Here is a 12,427-nt window from a genome sequence, read left to right on the forward strand (position 1 = left end):
TCATCAGAGACTAGTGGAAAGATTAAAGCTGAAGCCTATATTTTGACAAAAAAAATCTAATTTAGTTATTTTTTTCATGTTCCATAGTATTCCCTAATAAGTCAGGTTTTTTTAATGGTGTTCTCTTACATTTTTATTTGTGACCATTGTTAAAAAATAATGAAAAATATCTTATATTTCTCCAGTGAAAATAAGAAAATATTTTTAACATTAATAATATGGGTAAGAGTATATTTTTTCTTTCTAGTCAGCCCTAATTAAAAAAATTGTATCTTGAAACACTTGTAAGGGAACTTATATTTTTCTTAACCTCTATCCTCTCCTTCTCAATGAAATGCACATAGCGTGTGATATTGTTGACTGTGTTAAGGAAAAGTTGTTTTAGTGTTCTGGCACTGCTTATAAAGACAAATACTTCAACTACAAAAAGACAGATGTTTTGTTTCAATATGGAAGTACTTAATACAAAATATCTAGAGGGATATGAACTTTTAAAAAATGATTACTGTTGCACTTACCAAGAAATATATGATAATAAGATTAGATTTCTTCTTGTGTTTAATGGAAAACAGGATTAGGTTTTAGGTGGATGAACTAATTATGCAATTTATCTTAAAATCTTGGATTTCCTGTTATTATGAATATAAATTTAATTTTTTGTGCTGCAGTATTATTGCAAAATGTATTTTATTGTTAATAGGTGAACACACTTTCAACTTGAATTCAATACTAATATTATTTTCCCAGAAACTCCCATGTTTTATTGTGGAGCCTTTGCCCTGTTCTGATGTAACTGCATATCTAATTGCACATAATTTAAACATGGACCAAAAATGAGGATGCTTTTTTAAAAAAAAAAATAAAATGAATGAAATATGTGTCAGCCTTAAATCTAGTTATGGATTTCCATTTAAATTCTTATGTCTAGGCTTACAAATTCTGTGTCTAGAACAACACAAACTATCCAGAGTATTTTTTTTACACTAAGAAGATTACGAAGATTTATGTGTGGTTTTGTCTGCTTTACTCAGATAATTAGAGCAAATCAGCTGCTTGCCTACACAATTCTCCATGTTCTCTTCATCTAGGCCCTCTTAACACTCTGTACTTGATTGTGTTCCCTGGGGTATAATGCCCACATACATGCACACGCACACACACATATGTTTGTATCTTTGAATGTGCCAAAATGGCTGTTCCTCAATGTACTTATGTTCTCATTTACACATATAAAAAAAAGTGTTTCTCCTCCCTTCGGAAAAATTACAATCCTTGGAACATACATAAGTTTCTCCAACCTGCCTGTACTGGCTTTTGCTCATAGAAACATGCCCTTCTTCAAACTGTTACTAGAACCCCAGTGTAACAAAGTAATATGAGCTTTCAGGGACGTGATATTAATCCATCAGAATGGTATCCACAGCTTTAAACACTCTCAGGTCTCAAATATAACAATAATTAAAGACCATTTATTACAGATATAAATATTAAAGATTCCTATGTATAAGTATTCTGTCATTTTTATTTATATGAAAATTTGAGGAACTTTTATTATTTTCATAAAGAGTTAGCATGATTAATATACGGGTGGAAACAATATGCTGTATTTTCTTTTCTAATAATACAGTTGAATTTTGCTGTAAGTGAAAAATTCATTGTAATCTTAAAATGGAGCCAAAATTTCTATGCTTCAGCATTAAATATATATACTGTGATTTAAATTACAGGACATAAAAAATTCCCATGTTTCTGGTTGTTGCATTTTACTCAGGGTCACGAATGAAGAAAATGACTTTTACCTTTGATCCAGCTTTATCCTACTTGAGTCAGATTACAGATGTCAGGAGTAAATTATATTCTTCACCTTCGCTGCATTTACTCAGTGAAGTACAATTATTCAGTTGTTATCTGAAGACAACTGTGTTGCACAAAGTCCAATTAGTTATGTTGCCCTTTGCGTGTGTCTTAATCAAAATGTAATGCAGTTATTCAGAACTGAGTTGTAACAACTACACAAATAAGTGAAATGACGGTGATTTGATGAGGTTAGCAGAGTGATGATAGCTAAATGTTATTATAATTAATATTTCATAAGATTAACCTGTTGGGTTAATTACAATAATTTATTGTAAAATATGCTAAAGTAACATGTAATTATTAATTGGAAAATATCTTTATTTACATTGCTGAAGATCTTATTTACACACTAATCTCTGAGGTACATTTCTTAATTTCTAAAATACATTTACTTGTTTTATTTTCTAGGTTATTCAGATAAATTTTGAAGAATTTGATCTGGAGATTGGCTATGATACGTTGACAATTGGTGATGGAGGAGAAGTGGGTGATCCTAAAACTGTGCTTCAAGTGTAAGTCTTTTGCCTTTACAATTTGTATGCATTACAAAATATCATTAATATGTTTTTTGATGAGAATAGTGATTAGTAAGGTAAATCTCAACAAAAACTAATCTTACTGGACTTCTAAAATTACTGAATATGACAGTTTAAATACATTGTTATGTTTACTGTTCTGAAGTCAGAAAAAGATGAGTTAGCAGAAAAGAAAAAATAAACTACAATCAGAGATTTTAAAAGGCAGTCTGTACAATCATGTGTAGACATGTAAATTTTTAGGGCTATTGTGCTCCCTTTATAAGTGAGTTCTCAAATTAGAAGTATGTAAAAATGTAATTGAAAATAGATAAATGTATGACTTACACATAAACTTTTATAATCTCCTAGAAAGCTTAGGATGACAAAAGACGTCAAGGATCTTGACCTTTAAGTGCTTATTTACCATTGTAGATAACTCAAAAAATGAGTTAGTATATTGAAGAAAATTATTACAGAGAAAATCTTAAGATATTATGTAAACCACATATGATTACAAATCAGACAGCACTGAGTATTAAATAACATTTTTATCATCCATTAGCATTCTCCTGGAATGTGTGAGCCTGGATAGATAGATAGGTAGATAGGTAGGTAGGTAGATAGATAGATAGATAGATAGATAGATAGATAGATAGATAGATAGATAGATAGATAGATAGATAGATAGATAGGTAGGTAGGTAGGTAGGTAGGTAGGTAGGTAGGTAGGTAGGTAGGTAGGTAGGTAGGTAGGTAGATAGATAGATTTAACAAACATTGATTAAATTCAGAATCCATATTTCCCAGACACTTAACTTGTGATGATAACTGGTCTTATAATAATAAAATAACAGCAGTCTCAAGAAGACAAATTCAGTCTTATTCCTTAATTTGTAAAATTTTGAAGACAGCAGTAAAATCCAATGATTCTGTTTATTCCCCAGTCTTTTGAAAATATGTAGAACACTGTAATTAGTTATTACTTGTAATCATTCATTTTATGTAGCTCCAGTTCCATTCTGAGTAAATAATTAATTGTTTCACAGGAGAAATGAAGGACCCTTAAAATACACTGTATTTCTTTTTCTCAAATCTGACTAAAATTTTTAAAAATAACAAAAATGTTGTTTATTGCTTAGAAGCCATATTTTACCCATAAGGGTCTGCTATGTAGAAAAAATTATTTGAAAAGACCAAATAATATTTAACTGTTATTTTTAAATAAACTGGCCCCTCAGTAAGTACTTTATGTTATCATTAGTTCAAATGAGTTACAAATTTAAAACATGGGCCAGATCTGAAACAGATATGATAACTGTTTAGTACAAAATGTTTTCAGTAAAAACACAGAAGAATAGCAAAATCAGGAGTCCTTAGAATGATAGTCCCTGCATTATATTTAAAGGAAAGATATTCATACTATTTTTACATATTGTAGATTTCCATTATTCATCATAAGAAAGATATCAAGAACATGTTTGGTTTGAATACTCTAAAACCAATGTTTACTTTTTTTTTATTTCCTAATTTCATCTCATTAATATTGTTGATTTCAAAACTCTGAGCAGAAAATACAGTTGTTTCAAGATCTGCAAATTGTCATCATTAATCCCTCCTTAGATTTATTCTTCAGAGGAGAGACAATCTAACCCTCTTCAATTGTTTTTGTAATCATTCCATCCCTTCTTATCAATGAGGAGACCAGGATTTGATCAGTTATTTCAGGTGCAATTACTGTAGGACAATGCAGAGTTTCTCCAATGGATTGTAAATATGCTAATTGTTTCTAATTGTTTTGAGAAGAGGGAAGTACTGTTATTTCTATTTTGTAAACAGTAACAGTACCAAGCTTTCAGAATATATTTCTGATAATGCTGGAATTCAATTTCAGATATTCTTAGATTCCTAAACAGTATTGACTATCCTTTCATGTGGAAAGAACTTTTATTAATTACCAATTCACTAGGTGTTATTAACATTAAAGTATTGTTTTTCATGGGTACATTAATTACAGTAGCACATTGAGTAACAGTGTGATGATATTTAAAATTTTGAGTAACGTCATAAAGCACCCTGTCCAGAATTTATTACATTAAAGATGTTGGTATATTATAAAACTATGTCTGATGATGAGACCTATGTTGGGGAGAAATGATCAAATTACAGGATTAAGCTTGTCATGGATATAAAGTAATTCTGAGTCATTTTCTTTAACAAAAGAGTTAATTAAAATTGTCAAGTGTTAATATATGATAAGAGAATCTGTTCTGTAAATAACTGGGGAAATTATTTTAAAGAATTATTACTGTGAGGATCTTGGAAAGGCAAAATATCCCCCAATTAATTTGTGGGGTTTTAATATGAAATAACATTGTACAATCAGTCATACCTATATTATTTTTGCTTACCAGTGTAATGATCATTGATTATTCTGTGATCAGAAGTGTCAATATCGAAGTTACTAGGATTAAAATGTTTTAAAAAAAATACAGGGAAAGTGGAGTATAATATAATTAGAATATAATTGAGTATTGTAAAATACTTGTAAATCTTTTCTCCTGTGATCCATGTTGACTTTGTCCGAGATATGATGCATAGCAAATAAATCAGCTATTTTGTGATTTAATTTTGGATTTTAAGTTTTAAAATAATTATCTTCTCTCCAGCAAATTACTGAAGAACATTGATTTTATTATGTCTGGTTTGCATGTAAATGATGTGAAAATATTTATCTTCCAATTTTCAAAATTAATCAGGAAACCCATCCACATGTTTAATCCACTAGTTTTACTGGCAATTCTAGATAGTAAGGTTCAGGATCAAAACTGAATTTAAGTGACATTTTGATAGAATTATTCTTCCTAAAAGGAGAATTAGAGTCCTGATAATTCCCGCTTTGCTGGTGCTAATTACAGAAGCAGCTAAACTCCAATGACATTTCAGTACTTGCCGTTAAGTTTCCCTGGGTGCCTACAAGCCTGTGCCCATATACCTGTACCCAGCAACATGACAGATCGCTCCAGGCTAGTGAGCCTAGCACCTAAGTGAACTTAAATCTGAATGGAGTACATTTTCTGTGTGTTTGACAAGATGGCTAATATGAAGGCATTCTTAGTGTTTTCCTACGGTACTAAGATCTTTGCAAGATGGAGCAGCATTAAGTTTTATTACCAAGGGATAGAAGGGAAGAAGGAAAAGAAACGGTAGGTCCTCCTCCATACATGGGCCACAGCACTTTTTCCGGAAGTTTGGAAGTCTGTTTTCAGCAGCTTGATCTGACAGTTGCTGCAGGTGGCTCAGTGTAATAAGCATCTGGGCACTGGTTTCTGTAACACGCATTTGGAAAATCGAGTGCACAAGTCATGAGACTTACTCTTACACTTTTAGTATGCTTGCTGTGTTGGATATACGTGTATCCAATCTCCCATATTACAGATCACCTTCAGGAGATGGAGAATGTGGCAATATTCTAAATATCCTCTAACCTAGCCTTCAGTGTATTCTCTTGGGGAACATATGTCACTAGTATGTGGGAGGGGTAGTTCTACAGTCCTAGAGAAAGAGGTGGAAAACACCCTGCTGAGTGTTGTAACTGTTAAGCTGTTTAATAAAAAGGGAGCCATCATAATCACATCTATTCATTTCTGCTGTTGACAGTGTTCACTGCTAAGCTTTTGAAAGAGAAGGTATAAGAACCTACATCCAGGAGAAGAATCTAGGTAATGAATCCAGGGTAGAGGAAGTTGCATAAACCCCAGGAGGAAAGAAAGGATAATTCATAACTGCAGAATTTCATTATTATCTTAAATAGCTCCTTTCACATAATGCTGGTTTTTTTCTGGCTCTTACTGCTCTGTGGCCCCAAAGTCTTCCCAAATATTGTACAGAGATCCCTAAGCTCTTGAAAAAGAGCAACAAGTGATTTCTGTGTTCTGTTGATTGATTCTTATTTTCAAAAATACATTTTCAAGTTATATTTTTTCCCCTGTAGTATTTAATTGAAAAAAATATTGTTTTTGAAAACTATGCATTTTTAAAAAATTATTTATAATTGACTTCACAAAATAGAAATTATAAAAATTTTGATGGCTGTTTATCATAGGAATTATTTTTTCTGGCACAACAGAAAGATTAGTATTCCCAATGGCCTTAATATTCCCAAGATGTACTGTCAGTCAGCAGCGCCAATTACAAAACTGTTAGCCATTACATCAGTGTTGTTTCTGAGAAACATCCTGTTAATCTATTAATTTGGCAAAGACTGAACTCACTGAGGACACTTTCCCTTAGTGCGGGAATGAGCAGTTAGTACATTATTTTGGCCAGGCATTTACTTGTTCAATTCTGGCAAGGGTCTTTGTAGTAGCTCCATCTGTGAATACAGATACAGGAAATAGACATGATTTTCTCCCACAGCAGAGTATTTCATACAGAAACAAGCTAAAAAAGACCAGACGGGAGAACTAAAATTAACTGCAAATATATTTAAAATAGTCCATTTTAAGTTTCAGCTAGCTTTAAAGAATGGTTAGAACTGCAAAAAAACAGTTTTCACTCTTAAACAGCCTTATGCTTGTTATCCATTTTACAAGAATGGAAAATGTTTTGGAACTTTCCACCATTCTGTTTTAGCTGATAAACTCTTACCAAATCTGAGATGAAGTTTTTGGAAAAAATGCAATATAACATAAAACTGCAGTTGTCACATTTCCTTTTTGCTATCACACTATCTCATTCAGCAAACAGAACGAACATTTAGGATTGCATTGACTTTCAAATTTTTGCAAACAATATGAAAAGTGAAAAAAAAAAAAGAAATAAAGAAATACCAAGTTTAGTTCTTTCTAATTAATCAACGTCCTGTAACATTAGAAGGTTTTAAAGTTCTGACATCTGGTATTTTTGGTAATAAAGGAATGAACGTTGGCTAAGTCTGTCAGGCACATTCTTCCACTGTTGTGCTAATGGTGATGAGGGGACTTGAAAGAGTGCAGGGAACACATGGACCTTCATAATAGTATCGTTATTTAAGAATAACAATTGAGCTGAACACAAAACAATGAGCTGAATACAATGAGTTTAAAAACAACAACCATTAAAAAATACTTAATAGTTCTTTGGATTCCTTACAACAAGGGGAAAAAATCAGAAAAAAACAAACCACAAACTCCACAATCATCTAGTTCCTTAACACTTAATGGCTTTACAGTTTCTTTTTTCTATCTATAGGTTAACTGGGAGCTTTGTACCAGACTTAATTGTGAGCATGAGTAATCAGATGTGGTTGCACCTTCAGACGGATGAAAGTGTGGGCTCAATTGGTTTCAAGGTTAACTACAAAGGTAAAAATGCATTATTGGAAGTTAATTTAATGTTGTACCAAGACCTAAGCCAGTATTATGAAATGTTTTTCTTTCATATTAGGAGATGCATTCTATTTCCAGTTCTGTCAGTTTTAAAAATGAGAAAATGCGAGCTGAGTTTTAAAAAAATTTATAAATTTTTCTCTTTAAAGGTCTTATGTCACATGAAACTGCACGTTTTTTATTTGGTGTGTTCGTTCAGCAATTGATTTGGGGCATATAGTTTTACATTTATTTTCTGTTATTTTGTGTTGAAAAATATTAAAATGAAAAAATTCTTGAGTATTTAAAGCTAAATGTGTAAAGGAATTTAATATGTCCTACATTGTTTTGAAAATTTACCATGCCTACCATAACATTAAAAAAAACACTGCAAGCAAAGAATTTGAATCATGAGTTTCAGGGCCAAGACAAACTTTCCTAATAACATTGTTCTTTATGGTCTTAAAATGTGATGGATCTATAATGCATAACATAAAACAGCTGTTGCTATTTGATGCCTCTGGGAGAATATAAAATTTTCATACAGCATGAACAACAGAATCAACAGAAAACTTAAGAACAACATGTAACTATATGCAATTCCATATTATTACAGAACTATATTTATTATTTTCATATTAACTTTAACATAGCTGCATCTATTTCTTGCAACAAATTTTTCTTCCTACCACCAAACCCAGATCACAGAAAGTATGGTTATTCATCAAAACTATTCATCAAAAGGGGAGACAGGAAAGGCAAAATTTAAACCAACAACCATGTGTATTAGAAATTGAGCTGGGAGTAAACCTGCACAACATGACTTGTTTTTTTTCTGTCCATAACTTTCCTTTGGTTGTTCATGTGTATTAAGCTCTATAGTGCTATGGCACGAGTTCTCTTGTGCGCTCTTGATATTCAGATCTAGTGAACTAAGATGTTGCTATTTTGCTGTATGATAGTTATTAAGACCCAGGATTTCCATACTGCAGCTGATGAAAGGGGCAAGGCAAATGATTAGTATAAACAAGTTTAAGAATTTGTTCATGTAGCAAACCTTGAACCATAGCTGAGTGGAAAAGGAAGCTTTTTAGATCTGAACTTGAAATGTTTTGCAGAACTCAGAATAATTTGCACAACTCAAGTAGTTGTTTCCTTTATATACAGGATTATTTTCTAGTAAAATTAATTTTACATGCAACAATTTTAGTTTGCAGAAGGTGGAGGATTATTGTCTAGTGTCTTACAATGTACCACTATGTCTTGTTTTGTTCATGAATTACATTTATTCCTAGAAGCTATAGTTCTGTAAGAATAAAATTAATTGAATATGAATAGGTAGAAGGGGACAGAAAGGGTGAACATTCACAGTCTTATCTCCACATAATCAGCTTTGTAATTGTATACATAGATATTGAGGCTGTATTTCTCTCTTGCCCTACATTGGTACTTTACATTAACTCACTAAATAGCATTTGAATGAATCAAGCATTCAACGGATAGGCACTGTGTGGCATGGGGGCTTTTTGTTTGTTTTATTTTGGTTTTCTTTTCCCCATCCAGAGCATGGAATAAAGTTTTTATATCAGTTGCCTTGGCTTTGATCCCTGAGAAGATGTATTCGTTAAAGATGCCAGAAACCAGGCAATGTTTCCTTAAATAAAATGGGAACTGGGGTTGGAGGCAGGTTGGGGCGGGGTTGTTATTTTTGTTGTTGTTTTTTCTGTGTTTAAGTCCTTTCTTTTAATGATGGTAGGCTCTGAAAAGACATGTCTAAACAGGTAGTATTTTGGAAAAGCAGCTGTTATGGAATAAAAGTTTTGAAACATGAATTGGAAATTCAGAGAAAGCCTAACGAGGTAAACTAAGCGACTGAGTGTGTTCAGGGCTATGATATATCACTGACTTCTTTAGTAGAATCAAAAAAATTGAAAAGACTTTTCTCTCTAAATTATTCATAATTACTTAAGAGAATTCTGATTTCTGGGAGTCGGGGTCAGAGGACATTTCAGTTTAAGTGACTACGTGAATTATTAAGAATATATGCCCAACATGCTTGTATTTCTCTTCAATGGACTAGATCAAATTCTGTTCCTATAACTTGTCCCCTTCCACCTCACATTTCCACTATCCACACAGACACCTAACTACATCTGATACTGTATCTATTTATATATATTATATATTTAGAACTTGTAAGTTTCTGCTTACATAAAAGATGCAACTAGATTAGCATTTTAGCATTCCCACTCCCCTTGCTTTAGGTTTCATCACAGAGCAGTCTTGAAATACACAAATTACATTCCTTTGAGTTAATTCATAAGGTGCACTTGAATAGCATCAGGAATAACATTACCCATGTGCTCCAGCTCCTAATGGGAATTTGTCAGGACCTCATAAAGCTTGTCCAAAGTAAAACCACTAAAACACAAGCAAGTTCTTATAGATAGTATGGATACTGTATCTTCTACTGTTTCATTCTACAGAACTGCTTGTGTTGGAGTTAATTAACTGATAACGCACTTGATAACAGTACTTGCTAGTAGCAAAGGAATAAAATAATTTCCTACTAAAATGTTTTGATGCCTAAATAACTGCTTCTTCCTGAGACTCAGCTAAGTGCAGAGGTAGTAGAGATGTGTGTGCCTCATCCCATCAAAATTCATAAAGACATTCTTCTGTCTGGTTGACATTGAGGTCTGAGTCTAGCAGGCATTTTGAAGAATATAGACTGCTCCAAGTCCTATGTGGGAAAAGATGGGAGGAACAGAAGGTTGTGGGATGTCATTACCCAGTACTTTTTTACCCATTGTCCCCCAAAATGGTATACTTGCTCAAGATGCAAGATAGAAGGCCACATCCTTTCTGCTCAGAATAGAATCGAATATGTCGTATCATTTGTAATGATAGAAATAGACAAATGAATTTTGATGTACCTCTGCATTCTCTAATTTCATAGGTTTTCAGCTGAAGAATTATTTTAAATTTATGTTATTACAGGAACTAACAGTTTATTCTTTTGTATATGTCTGCCATTTGAAAGAATCTAGTAAGGCTTTGTGAAATAATAAAAATTTTTGTCTTCTTCTAGATTAAGATATTCAATATGGAGTTATTTTATGGTTTTAATATCTAGATCCCATTATAATTATTTAACGATAAAATAGAGATTTAAACACTTCAGAGAGTATTTTGAAGTAAATAAGTTTTGTTGCTCTTTTGAAATTCCTTTTCTGGTATCCCATATAATAAAACTACTTAGGAAGGTAAAACAATAAATATCAGGAATGGGCAGTACAGAAATACAAGCACTGCCTAACTAAAGACATGATTTACCTGTTATGCCACTATTGTGTAAACTGTTTTCTTTCCCTGCTTCATGTATGTGTAGATTTTTTAACATGAAAACATGGAATATTTAGCAATCTGAAATTGTAAATATATTTCCAAGTCATAATTTTGAAGATTATTTGAAAACCATAGTCCTTCCTTTAGATATGAGGTCAAACTGTGGTGCTTGTATAATTACCAAACAAAACAAATAAATAATGGATTCTTTTTAGGCTTCCCAAATTAGTGCTATGAAAGGAAACTACATATTAGTAGTTATAACTGATGACAAGTTGCATGAATACTTTGCACCATTCAGTATTTCAGGAAATGGCGCCATATTGTTACAGTAGCATGTCTATTCCTAAAGCCATGGTGAAGAGGAAAGAAGTCTCTACCTAAACCATAGCGGAAAAAAACCCTGTCCAACATATTTAAACACTGGAACTGAATGGCCTTCATCTATAATTGAAGAAAAAACAGCTGCACAAAATTCAAGGCAAACTTATAAAACCGCGGCATAGCCTTCAAAGATTAGAAAACCATTTTTGTGAGACCATAAGATTTTGAAGAATTTTGACTTTATTTTATTTTGCTGAAACTGGTTGAGAATCTAGCAATGGAATATTATAGTTCTTGGAAAATTATACATGAGAACCCTAACTCCAACAGCTTTCATATGCAATAGCTTCCTTTTGTAACTTTGGACATATGTGAAAGAATAAAATAAATAAAGAGTATGCCATATACATTTTTTCAAAATTAAGTTTTTATCACAGAATTTGTGGGATTAAAGAATAAAGTAAATAATCATGAGGTAAATTCACAGGAAAAAATATTTTAAGGAATGACTTTGGTACTATAAACACGTAGTACAAACCATTGTCTATTAGCATAGTATGGGCAAGCTGAACTTCTGTTTACATCAGATTTGAATCCTCTGCATCAGAGGAAACTATCCTCAAGGCAGTCTAGTTCTGTCAGGTCCTGATGTCACAACCTCAGTTTCTGAGCAGTGGCCACTTCTGAGGGATTTTATTTTTCTTTTGGTGTGTCTTTGTTTTATTTTTCTCCAAATAACTGGCTATACACTAAAGAAAAGTCTTAAATCAGTAGGTTTTCCTGATAGCTCTGCTTCCTATGAGGACAAAATCTGTGTGACTTTGTTTTTAACAATAATAATACATCAGACATACCCTCATTTTAATTACATAAGAAAATAAAGTTGAAGAAAGTTACTTTGACTGGAGTGTCAAAGCCTCCTTTGGAAGAGGCTTGTCTAAGATGCCAAGCTAGATAGAAGTGTAGGTAAAAAGTTAATTTCAAGCATAGATTTCCTTATTCAATTTTCTGCATTGATAACCTAATTTTAGAATAT

At 32.3% G+C, this 12,427-nt stretch overlaps 1 protein-coding gene across 1 annotated transcript in view; it reads left to right on the forward strand.

The window, feature by feature from the left end:
* CSMD3 (CUB and Sushi multiple domains 3) overlaps positions 1-12,427 on the forward strand; it is a 669,880-nt gene that overhangs the window by 296,581 nt on the left and 360,872 nt on the right. Inside the window, exons 14-15 of the mRNA XM_064441769.1 lie at positions 2,266-2,369; positions 7,604-7,716. Of these exons, the coding sequence (XP_064297839.1) occupies positions 2,266-2,369; positions 7,604-7,716 (217 nt within the window). The remainder of the gene's footprint in view (positions 1-2,265; positions 2,370-7,603; positions 7,717-12,427) is intronic.

This window comes from Phalacrocorax carbo, chromosome 2, assembly GCF_963921805.1.
Source record: "Phalacrocorax carbo chromosome 2, bPhaCar2.1, whole genome shotgun sequence".
NCBI classification, from domain to species: Eukaryota; Metazoa; Chordata; class Aves; order Suliformes; family Phalacrocoracidae; genus Phalacrocorax; species Phalacrocorax carbo.